At 43.6% G+C, this 12,812-nt stretch overlaps 1 protein-coding gene across 5 annotated transcripts in view; it reads left to right on the forward strand.

The window, feature by feature from the left end:
* The window catches only part of mpp7a (MAGUK p55 scaffold protein 7a), a 140,402-nt gene that overhangs the window by 63,599 nt on the left and 63,991 nt on the right, over window positions 1-12,812 (forward strand). For all 5 annotated transcript variants that reach the window (XM_030079632.1, XM_030079633.1, XM_030079635.1 and 2 more), the window contains one exon: window positions 7,955-8,035. In XM_030079632.1, coding sequence (XP_029935492.1) covers window positions 7,955-8,035 — 81 coding nt within the window. The remainder of the gene's footprint in view (window positions 1-7,954; window positions 8,036-12,812) is intronic.

The following is a 12,812-nucleotide window of genomic DNA, read 5'->3' on the forward strand; positions in this document are numbered from 1 at the left end:
ACGTGTGCATATAAGCACGCACATGCCTGCGCTCACACACATGCAAACACACACAGACACACACACACACACCTGTGTAAACCCAAGATTCGACCTGGCACGGTGAGCGCAGGAGGAAAAGCCCTTTTACTGGTGTGTGGTTTTGTTTGAAATCCCCCGCTCTGTTTATTGTAATCAAAGTGCCTTTGACTATTCCACCCCTTCGTACGAGCCCACAGCCATACATCATCCTAATTAGTACTGAGTCAAAGGAAAGACGAGAGAAAGACGGGTTGAAATTCTTCGAGTCAAGGCAAGAGGGGTTGAGTCCAAAAGAAAGAGAGTCCAGAGTGTCCTGGGAGAGAGTCACGGAAGAAAGTCAGCCCTGTGGTCTTTTTCATGACCTGACTGGCAGAACGCTCCGGTATGGGAGCCAACATGTTCCATTCTGGACGACACCGACCCACCAGTGCAGATGACAGGAGCCCTAGGGTCACCCAATATGTCCCAGGCCCTCAACCCTACTGGGACAGCCCCACCTAACTCTGCAGTGACAACAACTTCAAATAGAAACTGTATCGCTCCTTTTCTTTCGCTGCTTTTACCCCAGGCCCTGAGAAACAGCACGAACCACCCAGTACCAGAACAAGACTTATACCACATTCTGCTAAGCAGCCAACGGAGAACGGGAAAGACCGCTTCTGTTTCTCTTCCCTTAGACTTTACCCTCCCTCCTCAAATTGTGGCGAGAGGCCATTAAATGTTCAAGAGACCCCCAACCATCAGCCTCCATCCACCCGCCCTCTTGCAGACTTTCTCTCTCATTCTTTTTGTCAAATTACAGACTTTCAAATTTATGCTTCCTGGTAAATGCTCCGCGAAGCGTCTCCCCGGGATTATCAGGTATCGGGATAAAGCCCAGAGATGCTGTATCAAAGCGTCCCACAGCGCACCGCGATCCTAAGTCCCCCTTCCCCGGCCGCCCCCCCCCAAAATAAAACCCCGACCCAAAGCGTTGCAGTGTATTTTTAAAACGGATCGTTTTTCACCCGAGTCGCCGCTCCAAATGAAACCCATTGAAGTGGTGGCGGGGTATTGAAGTGCGAGGGGAGAGATCTACAGTTAGATGAAATTCATTTCGGGCTTGGGTTTCGGGTAATGGAGGCTTAATTTATTGCCTAACATAAAATGACACTTCAACCCCTGTCTGCCCCCGGCTGCACTGTCTAGCGCACACACAGCAGGTGACTGCCACTGCTCAGGCGAGCTACCACAGCCAACGCCGCCTGAAACACGATCGATACTTGGCTTCATGAAATGATACTGTATTACATGCATAGAAAGACTAGCGGGTGACTGCACACACGCATACACAGATGCACACACACAGTGATTCCCTACACATGCACACACACAGCTTCTCCTCGGCTCTCATTAAGTCTGAAACACAAGCAGACACACTCTTGCCTCTCTGCGGAATGTAAAGTGACGCATTACATTAATCAAAAGGGGCAAATCGGCCTCAGACGTGAACCAGCTCGTAGGTCATAGTCTGTCGATCCAATCAGTTTCTATCAATCCTGTCAAAACTTGTAGAAAGCCAAACAAGCCACATCAGCATTACACTGAACTCGGGTCCCTCATTCCAAATCAGTGTCCATCGCTTGAACTTAGACCATATACCCTGGCGGCTGATTCCTGTTCTTTTCCCCCCTCCAAACCACCCCTTTCCTCCTTTGGCCACCTTCCCAACTCTTCTCATACTTGCCTCAAGACCTGTGGTTGACCAAAAGACCACCAGGTGGCGTCAAAGAGCACTTGTCCACAGTTCAGGCGTATGGCACTGCTTTACAAAGAGAGAGGAAGAGAGAGAGAGATGCAACAAGTGTCAGGTGACTGCTCAAGTGTTCACCCTAACCTTACGGGACATCATGGCTCCCCAAGCCTCTTGTCTGTGTAACGTCTTAAAGATATCTATGAAACTCGGGCACAATTTGAACCCGGGAATTTCTCGCAGCTTTGTATCGATGTACACGTTCCAAGATACATATAAATACATGAAACCAAAGCGTGCAAACATAATATCTCATTGACTGATGCTTTCCACTCCCTCTGCAACCTTTGAATCCGTCTTCAATTGCATGTTCTTAGTTTCCATAGGCCTCACATATAGTGTACAGTGTCAATCACATACACCATCTGAATGTTTGAAGGACTGCTCATGTACAGACGAACAAGTGAGGAAGTTTGCATGCACATGAGCATCTCCACGTGTAGATAATTTTTGTAGTGTAAACCATAGGGTTAAATATTAAGCAAAATGATAAAATTAATCTCTTAAATGGAATGTATGCAATGGAGGAACACAGGTTTTTGATTTACATCTGAAATGCAACTCTTAACTGCAAATGGTTTTTGAAGACCCATATCTTTAGCATTATTTATGGATTGAAGCCTCTGTTATACAGGTGTTCTTTTTTTTTTTTTTGATATTTAATAACTTTTAATGAATCCTTTCTGGCTAAAAAAATGAGTGTTTATTATTTCAGAGTTTTATTTTCTCCACGGTGGAAAAGTTTAGACTTTGGCATCTAAAATTCTGTTGAAACCCAGGATGATAATAACAGTCATAAAACATACTGCATTCATTGCACGCATCTGAACGAAATAATGCTTCAGAGTGAATTCAGGTGAAGGGCTTCCCATATGCAACCAATACATCATCGATAAGTGATACAATAAATATGTAATCAGTTAAACCAGGCGGGTGACAATGACTCCACTCTTCAGTGCTGGGCCAGTCCTGGCTAGATTTATCAGTATAACCCGAGTCTGAAATAACATAGTGGGCCCTTGGCCATTCAGGGTCGAGGGAGAGCTGTAAACTGATGGGCTGGGATCAGACTTATCTAAACACACAGGAGTGCTTGTCATGACGTTTCACAAATGAATTACACACAGCCAACCCTCACCCCTCATCCCTCTCTCTCTCTGTGAGGGCCCGAGGATGGAAAAAGTGATTCCAACTCGGACGTAAGAAGGTAGAAAGTAGAGTATGTTGTCAAACATGCCTCATCTTCCCTTCCCGCTGAGTTATGGGACAAGGTGCCTTAATAGGACAATATGAGGGACTGGAAATTTACAGTTATCTGTCTTTCCCACCCTCCCTCCCTCCCTGGCTGTTAGCAGCTTGGCAAGGAGATGATGGATGTTCTATCAGAGTTAGAGATGTTCCCTTGCTAAAGACGCTGACCCTAACTCCCCTGTACCTCCACCTCCCTCTCCTCTTGGCCTCATCTCTCACGTTCTGTTTTCTGTCTCTCTCTTTTGATTCCTGTGTGTGCTCTCTCTCTCTCTCTCTCTCTCTTTGCTCCTTTGGCTCTTCCTCCACTGCTCTGTCCATCTCTTGATAGTTGCACACCAGATGTGATTTCACAAGGCAAACAGTTTGCCTCCATTCATTGTCCACGAGAGGCGGTGGTCCTTAAGTACATTTTATAATATGATCGGTGGTGATACAAACCATTATGTGACAGGAGGAATTTCAAAGTTTTAATATTAAGCACAGTGGTCATGGTGCAGTAATCACTCACATTCAGGCAAAAATCCAGCCGTTATATTCTACAGGTGATTAGATTTTTGTTCTGAGTTCCACATCATCTTTACCTGGGATGGCCTCAAATATTTTAGCTGCTAACTTTGGCTAAACAAAGCACTGTAAGCTTGCCAGACTACTTATTCCATCACATTCACATAGCTGCATCTACTCAGCTAGCATCCGTCTGACATGATTATGCATTATATTTCACCAAAATTTAACAAGCCTTATTTAACAAACCATTTATTAGTATGGATGCATGACCCCAGAGCACGTAGAGAGTGAGGGTGTATCTATGTCCTCAGGGTCCTATCTTCCCTCAGTGTAATTTTTGCAGACTGCAAGCAACCTCATGTTCCCTCAGCCCTATATTTCTTCAACAGAAAAAGAAGCATAGGCATACTATATTAACAAAATTGCATAACTTGATGCATGTTCAGTACATGATATCTGACAAAATGGTTCCAAAGATGCTCTTTAAAGGAAGTTTTTAAATTTATATTTCACATTATTTAGTTAAAGTTAATAACAACACTTGAACAAAGTTGGCATTAGTGTCAGCATGAACAACACATACATGACATTATTGGCAACATACAGAATAATATCTCCCAAGCCATGCATTGTCCATAGTCCTGACATCAGATGGTTCAGATGTCTGCACTCGCTGTTTGCTCTAAGGAAACCATCAGTACGTTGCTTGCTGTTGTTTGCTGTTTGTGGTTTGAAAAATTACATTGAGGGAACATTTTTCTTCCGTTTGAAAAAGTATCGAGTGAAAAGACGTAGGAACACTGGGTGAACCCTGAGCGTCCCACTAGCAAGCAGCAGTGCTTGATGGAGCAAAGAGCGAAACAAAGTGAAGTGGTCGTGCTTCATCTGCACCTCTGTGTTTCTCTGTGTCTCTCAGTCTTCTGAGACAGATGCATTGTCTCCTGTCTTTCCGTCTTACTCTCTCTTGTTGTCTCTATTCATCCCTCTCCTTGTGCTTTTCCCCCTCTTTTCTATTTGATCCTTCAGAGTTTCTTCAGTTTGGGTCTTCTATACTTGATAAAGTACAGTGTGGGGTTGAATGGGGTTCAGCTGGAGTAACCTTGACCACTGTGGCTATTCATTAGCGAGGTCTCTCTCTCCCTGGGGGGGTCAAGACTAATGGAAAGACCCCCGCAGCCTCGGCATGTGCTCCTATCACTGGGTAAAATGACATCCTCCCCCCTTTCCTAACCCTGTTTTAACCCCCAGGCCCCCCAGTTTTACCTCTGCGTCACCTCTCTTGCCTTCTTCCCTCGCCGCAGGGTTCATTAGTCAAACAAACAGCAGGTTTTTCCAGCATGTGTCCTCCTCTGTATGATCATCTCTCTTGAAGGAATACACCAAATTTCTTTGAGAGTTGAGCCTATTGTTCAACTTAACAGTGAAGTGATGCACTCCAAATTCATTCATAGTTCCTGGTCGATTGTTCACGCCAACATTTTAGTATACACAATGTTGAGCGATATCAAGCTCCTAGGATCATTGAAAGTAGGTCGACTGACTTTTTTGAATAAAATATAACAAGTTATTTTATTGTTTGTCCTGTACATTCATCAGTTTTGAAAAAGAAATATTGTTAACATAATATGTAAGATGTAGAGTGCAAAGTACGGAGTTATTTTTTATAACCATCTGTGTAAATTTTACCATTCTCATAAAAACACCGCCAGACTTGTCTTAATGTTCTCATTTTCTCACTTTTGAGATAATTCTGTTTGCTTTGGCTCCCTCAGATAGTAGCCTAAATACATACCGTATATGCTTAAGTAATAGCACGGAGCCCTGAAGTAAACTATTCACTGCAGACACATGGATGAATTTGGTGTCTACATTCTCATTAGTGCGCTAATAAATTGCTGAGAGTTGATTTAAGAGAAGGCTGTTTCGACTCAGCTGACGAGAAACATGGAATAAGCACGTAATTTCATGGTTGAGTCTACATGTTGCTCATTGATGATAAATTAGGTGCTTATTCCATGATTTATTTATTTTTTTTTTAAATAAATTGAGTCTAAACGATCATCATTTAAATCAACCCTCTGCAGTTATGCATTGTTCACCTTAACAGATGAGCTGATCAACACACATGCTTGATGTATCTCTATAAGGGTGGTCGAGGTTTGAACTGTTGGACCCAGGATTATCTTCCCGCCCATAGATTAGATTCGCACAAACATTCAATCGTGTGTTTTTATGAATGCAAACGCACACATTCTACACATACACCCAACTAAAGAAAAGAAACATGGCTGTGCATGTGCGCACTCTTAGCTCTCACTCTCACAACACACACACACATACACACACACACATCCTGCCTGTGATTTTTCACTGGCCCTCGCTGTGTAGTCAGTGTTAGCTCTCGGTTCCAATTCTGTACAAGCAAGTCCTTGTATGCGACTGCTCGCCTCTCCTCTCCACACTGTCACCACATCCTGGAGGATCAACCATAAATCACAGCCCACGGAGAGCAGTGTGGCCTGGGCTTGAGGAGCAGAGTTGCCCCACTCAGATATCTATCACTAATGTAGTCCATCAAGATCCCAGTGCTCCTGGATGCAGTCACAGCTCCCTTTCATTTCCAGCAGGGATTGACTGTTTTGTTCAGTAACTGATGACACCCCTGAATACTGCACTGACAAAATGGTCCTAGCTAATAGCAACTTTACACAAAATGGAGGTGGCAACAACTTGCATCTGGTAGGAATTACTGGCCCTTTACAGGCATGACCTCTCCAGCCAGATGCATCTAATTAATACAGCATCACCTTTCTTGTTTGGAAAGCCCATGTTACTGGGAGCCCTCCACCTGTGCCCCTGGCTAGACCACTAGGTAGTGGGTAGGTTGTGAATTAGTATTTTTTTACACATGAGCTGTTGGAGGGTTACTCTGCTGTTATATCACTTTAATGAAGCAAGTGGATTACATACAGGGTTTTTTCACATGGAACTAATCTTCCAACCTGGTGGAAATGTGTTGTCTTGTACCATCCACCCCTGGAAATCTCTCATCACAACTACACCATGAACATTTAATCAGTTGACTCCAAAAGATGATAATGTATTAGTGATATTTTACAGAGGTTAAAGTTAGAGTGAGATTAGGATTGCTGAGTTAAATGTAGAGCACCGTCTGTATTGTTTCAGCTACATGGGTCGCAGTTCGGCAAGTGACCGTTTTACATCTCTGCTGATCAGAACCAAAGCCGATAATAACCCGGGACTGTTGAAGGGTTCAGAACGCGAGACTGAACTTTCAAGTTATTGTGTTCACACTGCTCTCCAGACCCATATGGCTGTGGGATTTTAGGTTAGTGTGAAAGGGGTATTGAGTTTACTCCTGAAAATATTGAAAATATTTAAATCAGTGGGGTTACATAATGCAGTTTGACTTTTTTGAGTAATATTTTAAGAATAAGTGTAAACCAAGACAGAATAAGGTAGACCAACCCACTACTATCAGGAAATGCCATTTTATTCAAGAAAATCATGTGGATTCGCATTGAAATTATATTGCCTTGTTCCACTGGCATTTATTTCTCATACTTGTTTTGAGAAAAATAGGAGGTTGAGACTCACTCCTAGATAGATGTAACCTGATGCATCAGACGGTTTGTTGCACTGAACATCTGAGAAGTCGTCAATGGAAACTGTTTGGAAAATCGCAGGCATTCTCGTAAAATACTTGGCAGGTGATTGGATGAACCACCTGCCTATCGCTGTCTAACTTCAACCAATCAGAGCAATGAACCATATTACATAGGAGCGTGATGAAGAGGAAACAATCTAAAGACAGCTTGATAGCTGTCCTTAGACTGTGGCTTGTTGTTGTTGATAGTCTCCGGTTCTGTTATAATTGATGCTATAGCAGTTTCTACACTAACCCCGCTAACCTCTGTAGGAGCCGCCATTGTTGTCGCTTCTTGCTATCATAACACATAAAGCACACCAGTAGCTGCCAGTAGGACACTGATTGGTCTGAACCGCCATGGTTCAGCCACAAGTGTATAATTGAAGCCTGACTAGATGAATTCTTGCGTGATCGTGAATGCAGCTGCCTCGCAAAGGAAGAATAGATGTCATAAGACAGATACATACATCTTAATAGATTGATAGTGCTTGTAAGTCTAAATCAGAAGAATACCATTGAATAAAGTGTGAAGCTTGATTATATATGTGTGGCCTCTTAATGGTTGGATATGTCTTCTATAGAACATAGTGGTATCTTCTGCTCTTACTCTATTATTTTTATGATCAGTAACTTTAATGTGTGTATCCTCATTGGAAGTATATATGCATGTATTTGACCCAAAGTGTGAATTTTCTTTCTCTTTGTCTCCTTAGTTGTCAGAGGAGCTTCAAGGGAAATCTTCCAGTGGAGACATCAGAGAGCTGCTTAAACTGCTGGCCAAACCCCATGTTAAGGTGAGTTTGATATTGTTATTCTGTAACTAAGTAAATCGTAGCTGTAACCATGTATTGTCTTTGTAGGGGATCACATGAACATCTTGAAAAACCATGAAGCGATCTTGGCTGCTAAACAGATTAAACAGACACAAATTTTGGTTTGCATTCTCGCTCGTGTCTTTACACAAACAGTGTGCTGCCTCGCTGTTTATACAAAGCTGGCCTTGTGATCCCATTATCATGCTGCACACAAAATAACAACTCAGTTAGATGAAGGCCTCACTTTTCCTCGTCCTCTTGGCGGCGGCCGCTGTCCTTGTTAGCCAACCACCGACAGTTACAATATAAATTTACACATTTTTATTTTTAAATGCACCACTTGGACTATCCATCAGAGCCTCCAGGTGTCTCAGTCAGGCAGCAGTGTCATAGTGATGGAGGGATGGAAGGAGAACTGGACAGGCTCCTTTTTAATGCAGTGCCGTCACGCTTATTTGGGCTCTGCCAGAAACAACAGCTCAGTATGAGGACCTCCCCCGACACACACACACACACAATACCTCTTTCTCTTACATGTCAAACAGCAGGGGGATGAGGAGACAGGAAGTCCCAAAAGAATGAGGCTCAGATGAGGAGTCAGATCATCTCTGAAAAAACTCCAAAAACCTGTGTATGAGGAGTTACACACATCTGCACAGACACTAATGCAAACTAGACTTTATAAAGTTTCTGAAGAAACTTTGATGTGCTTGCCTTGCGAGCGCCTGGACATGCGCTAAATCAGCAGCCCTGTGCTGTTTGTGGGCTGTGTAGTGTTGTGGCTCTTGCCCAGGCGGGGAGTTGAACCCTGGTCTCCTGCATGGCAGGCAGAGACACCATCCACTGTGCCACTGGGGCTTGTGTGGGCGGAGCCAGAAATGAGGCTCTATGAAGCACACAGCATGAGTGACAGTGCTGCTTCTGTGAAAAATCACCTAAACGTAGTGGTCAAACTACTGCTTTGTTCTCAATGACAGTAAGTCCGAGCAGAAAATAAAAGGTATCATGAGAAAGGCAAGGCTTTGGGCTTTCAAACTGTGTCAAAATTATTTTCCAACTCCCAAAAATGCCCACCTTAGAGCGAGTTGGAAAAGTGTGTCCTTCTGCTTCTCTCCTGAGACTTTGCATTCCAGATATACTGGGAGTCTATGGGGGAGAGAGCTGGCACTCCTGCCTCGTTAAGGGTCACAGTTTAAAAAGTTGAAGGTACTTTGCTTTTGTATTTACATTTTTCAAAGCACAACTAGTTTTCCTACTACTTTCCAAAAAATTATGCATGTGGAGTGAAAATTGTGGCCAGGAGAGCAAGTTAAAGACAAAAGTTTTAGGCGAATTTTAAGGGCTGCTCCACTCTAGCCCTCAGGAATGCCACTCTAGCTCACGCAATACACACTCATTCAAAAGTCAGAGGCGGCTCAAAAATAACTCCAAACTTAAACTGTGTTTTATGCCAAACTAAGACAGACATGAAAAATTGAAGATGACACACATAAAGTTGAACATCTGCTGAGTCATTTAAGCTTTGAATGGAGTCTGTGAGCCAAAGAATGAGGGAGCTGTGAGGCTTTGAAAATGCATGAGTGTCTGCCGATTTCCCATTCTTTTTCTATGAGGGCAAAATCGCGATTTTAAAATTGAATTATGAGAAATCCTAAAGTCTGATCGGTTTGAAAATTGACACACCTCTTCTTCTCCACAAGACGCACATTTTTCGTATTTGGTGCGTGGACGCAGGTCCAAAGCTCTGGGCCCTGGAGCCTTCTGAAGTTTTGGCCATTCATTTCGGATGGCCGAAATTTTCAGGAAAATTGGAATTTTGAGAATTCCGTGGGTCGGATTCCTTATAAAAGTAATAGCACACTTCTCCCAATGGGGCCGCACATTTTCCCAATTCATTGTGGGGGCCTAAAACCAAAGCTGTAGGAGGAGTAGCGCGCCGAAAAAAAGGTGGAATAATAAAAATAACTAGACTTTATAAAGTTTCTGAAGAAACTTTGATGTGCTTGCCTTGCGAGCGCCTGGACATGTGCAAAATCGCCAGCCCTATGCTGTTTGTGGGTTGTGTAGTGTTGTTGCTCTTGCCCAGGTGGGGAGTTGAACCCTGGTCTCCTGCATGGCAGGCAGAGACACTATCCACTGTGCTACTGGGGCTTGTGTGGGCGGAGCCAGAAATGAGGCTCTATGAAGCACACAGCATGAGTGACAGTGCTGCTTCTGTGAAAAATCACCTAAAAGTAGTGGTCAAACAAATGCTTTTTTTATCAATGATAGTAAGTCCGAGCAGAAAATAAATTATACCATGAGAAAGGCAAGGCTTTGGGCTTTCAAAGTGTGTCAAAATTATTTTCCAACTCCCAAAAATGCCCACCCTAGAGCGAGTTGGAAAAGTGTGTCTTTCTGCTTCTCTCCTGAGACTTTGCATTCCAGATATAATGGGAGTCTATGGGGGAGAGAGCTGGCACTCCTGCCTCGTTAAGGGTCACAGTTTAAAAAGTTGAAGCTACTTTGCTTTTGTATTTACATTTTTCAAAGCAGAACTAGTTTTCCTACTACTTTCCAAAAAATTATGCATGTGGAGTGAAAATTGTGGCCAGGAGAGCAAGTTAAAGACAAAAGTTTTAGGCGTTTTTTCAGGGCTGCTCCACTCTAGCCCTCAGGAATGCCACTCTAGCTCACGCAATACACACTCATTCAAAAGTCAGAGGCGGCTCAAAAATAACTCCAAACTTAAACTGTGTTTTATGGCAAACTAAAGCAGACCTGAAAAATTGAAGATGACACACATAAAGTTGAAGGTCTGCTGAGTCATTTAAGCTTTGAATGGAGTCTGTCGGCCAAAGAATGAAGGAGCTGTGAGGCTTTGAAAATGCATGAGTGTCTGCCGATTTCCCATTCTTTTTCTATGAGGGCAAAATCGTGATTTAAATCATGAATTATGAGAAATCGCAAAGTCTGATCGGTTTGAAAATTGACACACCGATTCTTCTCCACAAGACGCACATTTTTTGTATTTGGTGCGTGGACGCAGGTTCAAAGCTCTGGGGTCTGGAGCCTTCCAAAGTTTTGGCCATTCATTTCGGATGGCCGAAATTTTCAGGAAAATTGGAATTCTGAGAATTCCGTGGGTCGGATTCCTTATAAAAGTAATAGCACACTTCTCCCAATGGGGCCGCACATTTTCCCAATTCATTGTGGGGGCCTAAAACCAAAGCTGTAGGAGGAGTAGCGCGCCGAAAAAAAGGTGGAATAATAAAAATAATAATAAAAAGAAGAAATATGCAAGATTTTAAGATGTGTTGCCTTTTCAAGGCAAGCACATAATAAAAAGATTAAATATGCAGGATTTTAAGATGTGTTGCCTTTTCAAGGCAAGCACATAATAACACACACGCAAATACACAGAGACAGACAGATAGACGTATATGCACACAGAGACAGGTGTGTTCACAGCATCTTAAACACATACACTATATGGACAAAAGTATTGGGACACACCTCTTAATCACTGAATTCAGGTGTTTCATCCAGTCCCTTTACCACAGATGTATAAAATCAAGCAGCTAGCCATGCAGTCTGCTTTTACAAACATTTGTGAAAGAATGGCTCGTTCTAAAGAGCTCACTGAATTCTAGCATGGTGTTGTAATAGTAATGTAATAGGATCCCACCATTGCAACAAGTCAGTTCGTGAAATTTCTTCCCTCTTAGATATTCCACCATCAGCTGTTAGTGGTATATTTGCAAAGTGGAAGCATTTAGGAACCACAGCGACTCAGCCACCAAGTGGCAGCACCACGGAAGGTTACAGAGCACGGTCGCCGAGCGCTGAGGCTCATTGTGCGTAAAAGTGACCAACGCTCTGCTGACTCAGTAACTGCAGAGCTCCCAACCTCCTCTGGCATTAACATCAGCAAAAACTGTGAGCCAAGAGCTTCGTGGCATGGGTTTCCATGGCCGAGCAGCCGCATGCAAGCCTTACATCACCAAGCACAATGCCAAGTGTCAGATGGAGTGTAAAGCACGCCGCCACTGGACTCTGGAGCGGTGGAAACGTGTTCTGTGGAGCGACCAATCACGCATCTCTACCTGACGGTCTGATGGGCAAGTCTGGGTTTGGTGAATGCCAGGAGAACGTTCCCTGCCTGACTGTATTGTGCCAACTGTGCCAAGTTTGGTGGAGCGATAACGCTATGGGCTTGTTTTTCTGGGGTCGGCCTCGGCCCCTTAGTTCCACTGAAGGGAAATCTTAATGCTCAGACATTTTGGACAATTCTCTGCTTCCAACTTTGTGGGAACAGTTTGGGGAAGACCCTTTTCTGTCCCAGCATGACTGAGCCCCAGAGCACAAAGCAGCTCCATAAAGGCATCGGCATGGCTGGCTGAGTTTGGTGTGGAAGAACTTGACTGACCTGCGCAGAGCCCCGACCTCAACTCCATCCAACACCTTTGGGATGAAGTACAATAGAGATTGTGAGCCGGACCCTCTCGTCCAACATCAGTGTGTGGGGAGAGAAAAGGGATGACATATTTGTTATGTCATCTTATATTGTCATATTTGCTCTGGCAACCGTTAATCCATCAAAATAGAGAGCTCGTCAATCAGAAGACTCTACAACTTGTGTAGAGGCGAACAGAGTTACAGACAGGTGACAGGAAATTCTTACATGAGAAGACACACACTAACAGCATATCCTGTCATGTTATTGCTCTGGATGTTGATGGATGGATGGATGCTTTGGCTTAGATTGAGTTTTTTC

The sequence above is a fragment of the Myripristis murdjan genome, chromosome 20 (assembly GCF_902150065.1).
Source record: "Myripristis murdjan chromosome 20, fMyrMur1.1, whole genome shotgun sequence".
NCBI lineage: Eukaryota > Metazoa > Chordata > Actinopteri > Holocentriformes > Holocentridae > Myripristis > Myripristis murdjan.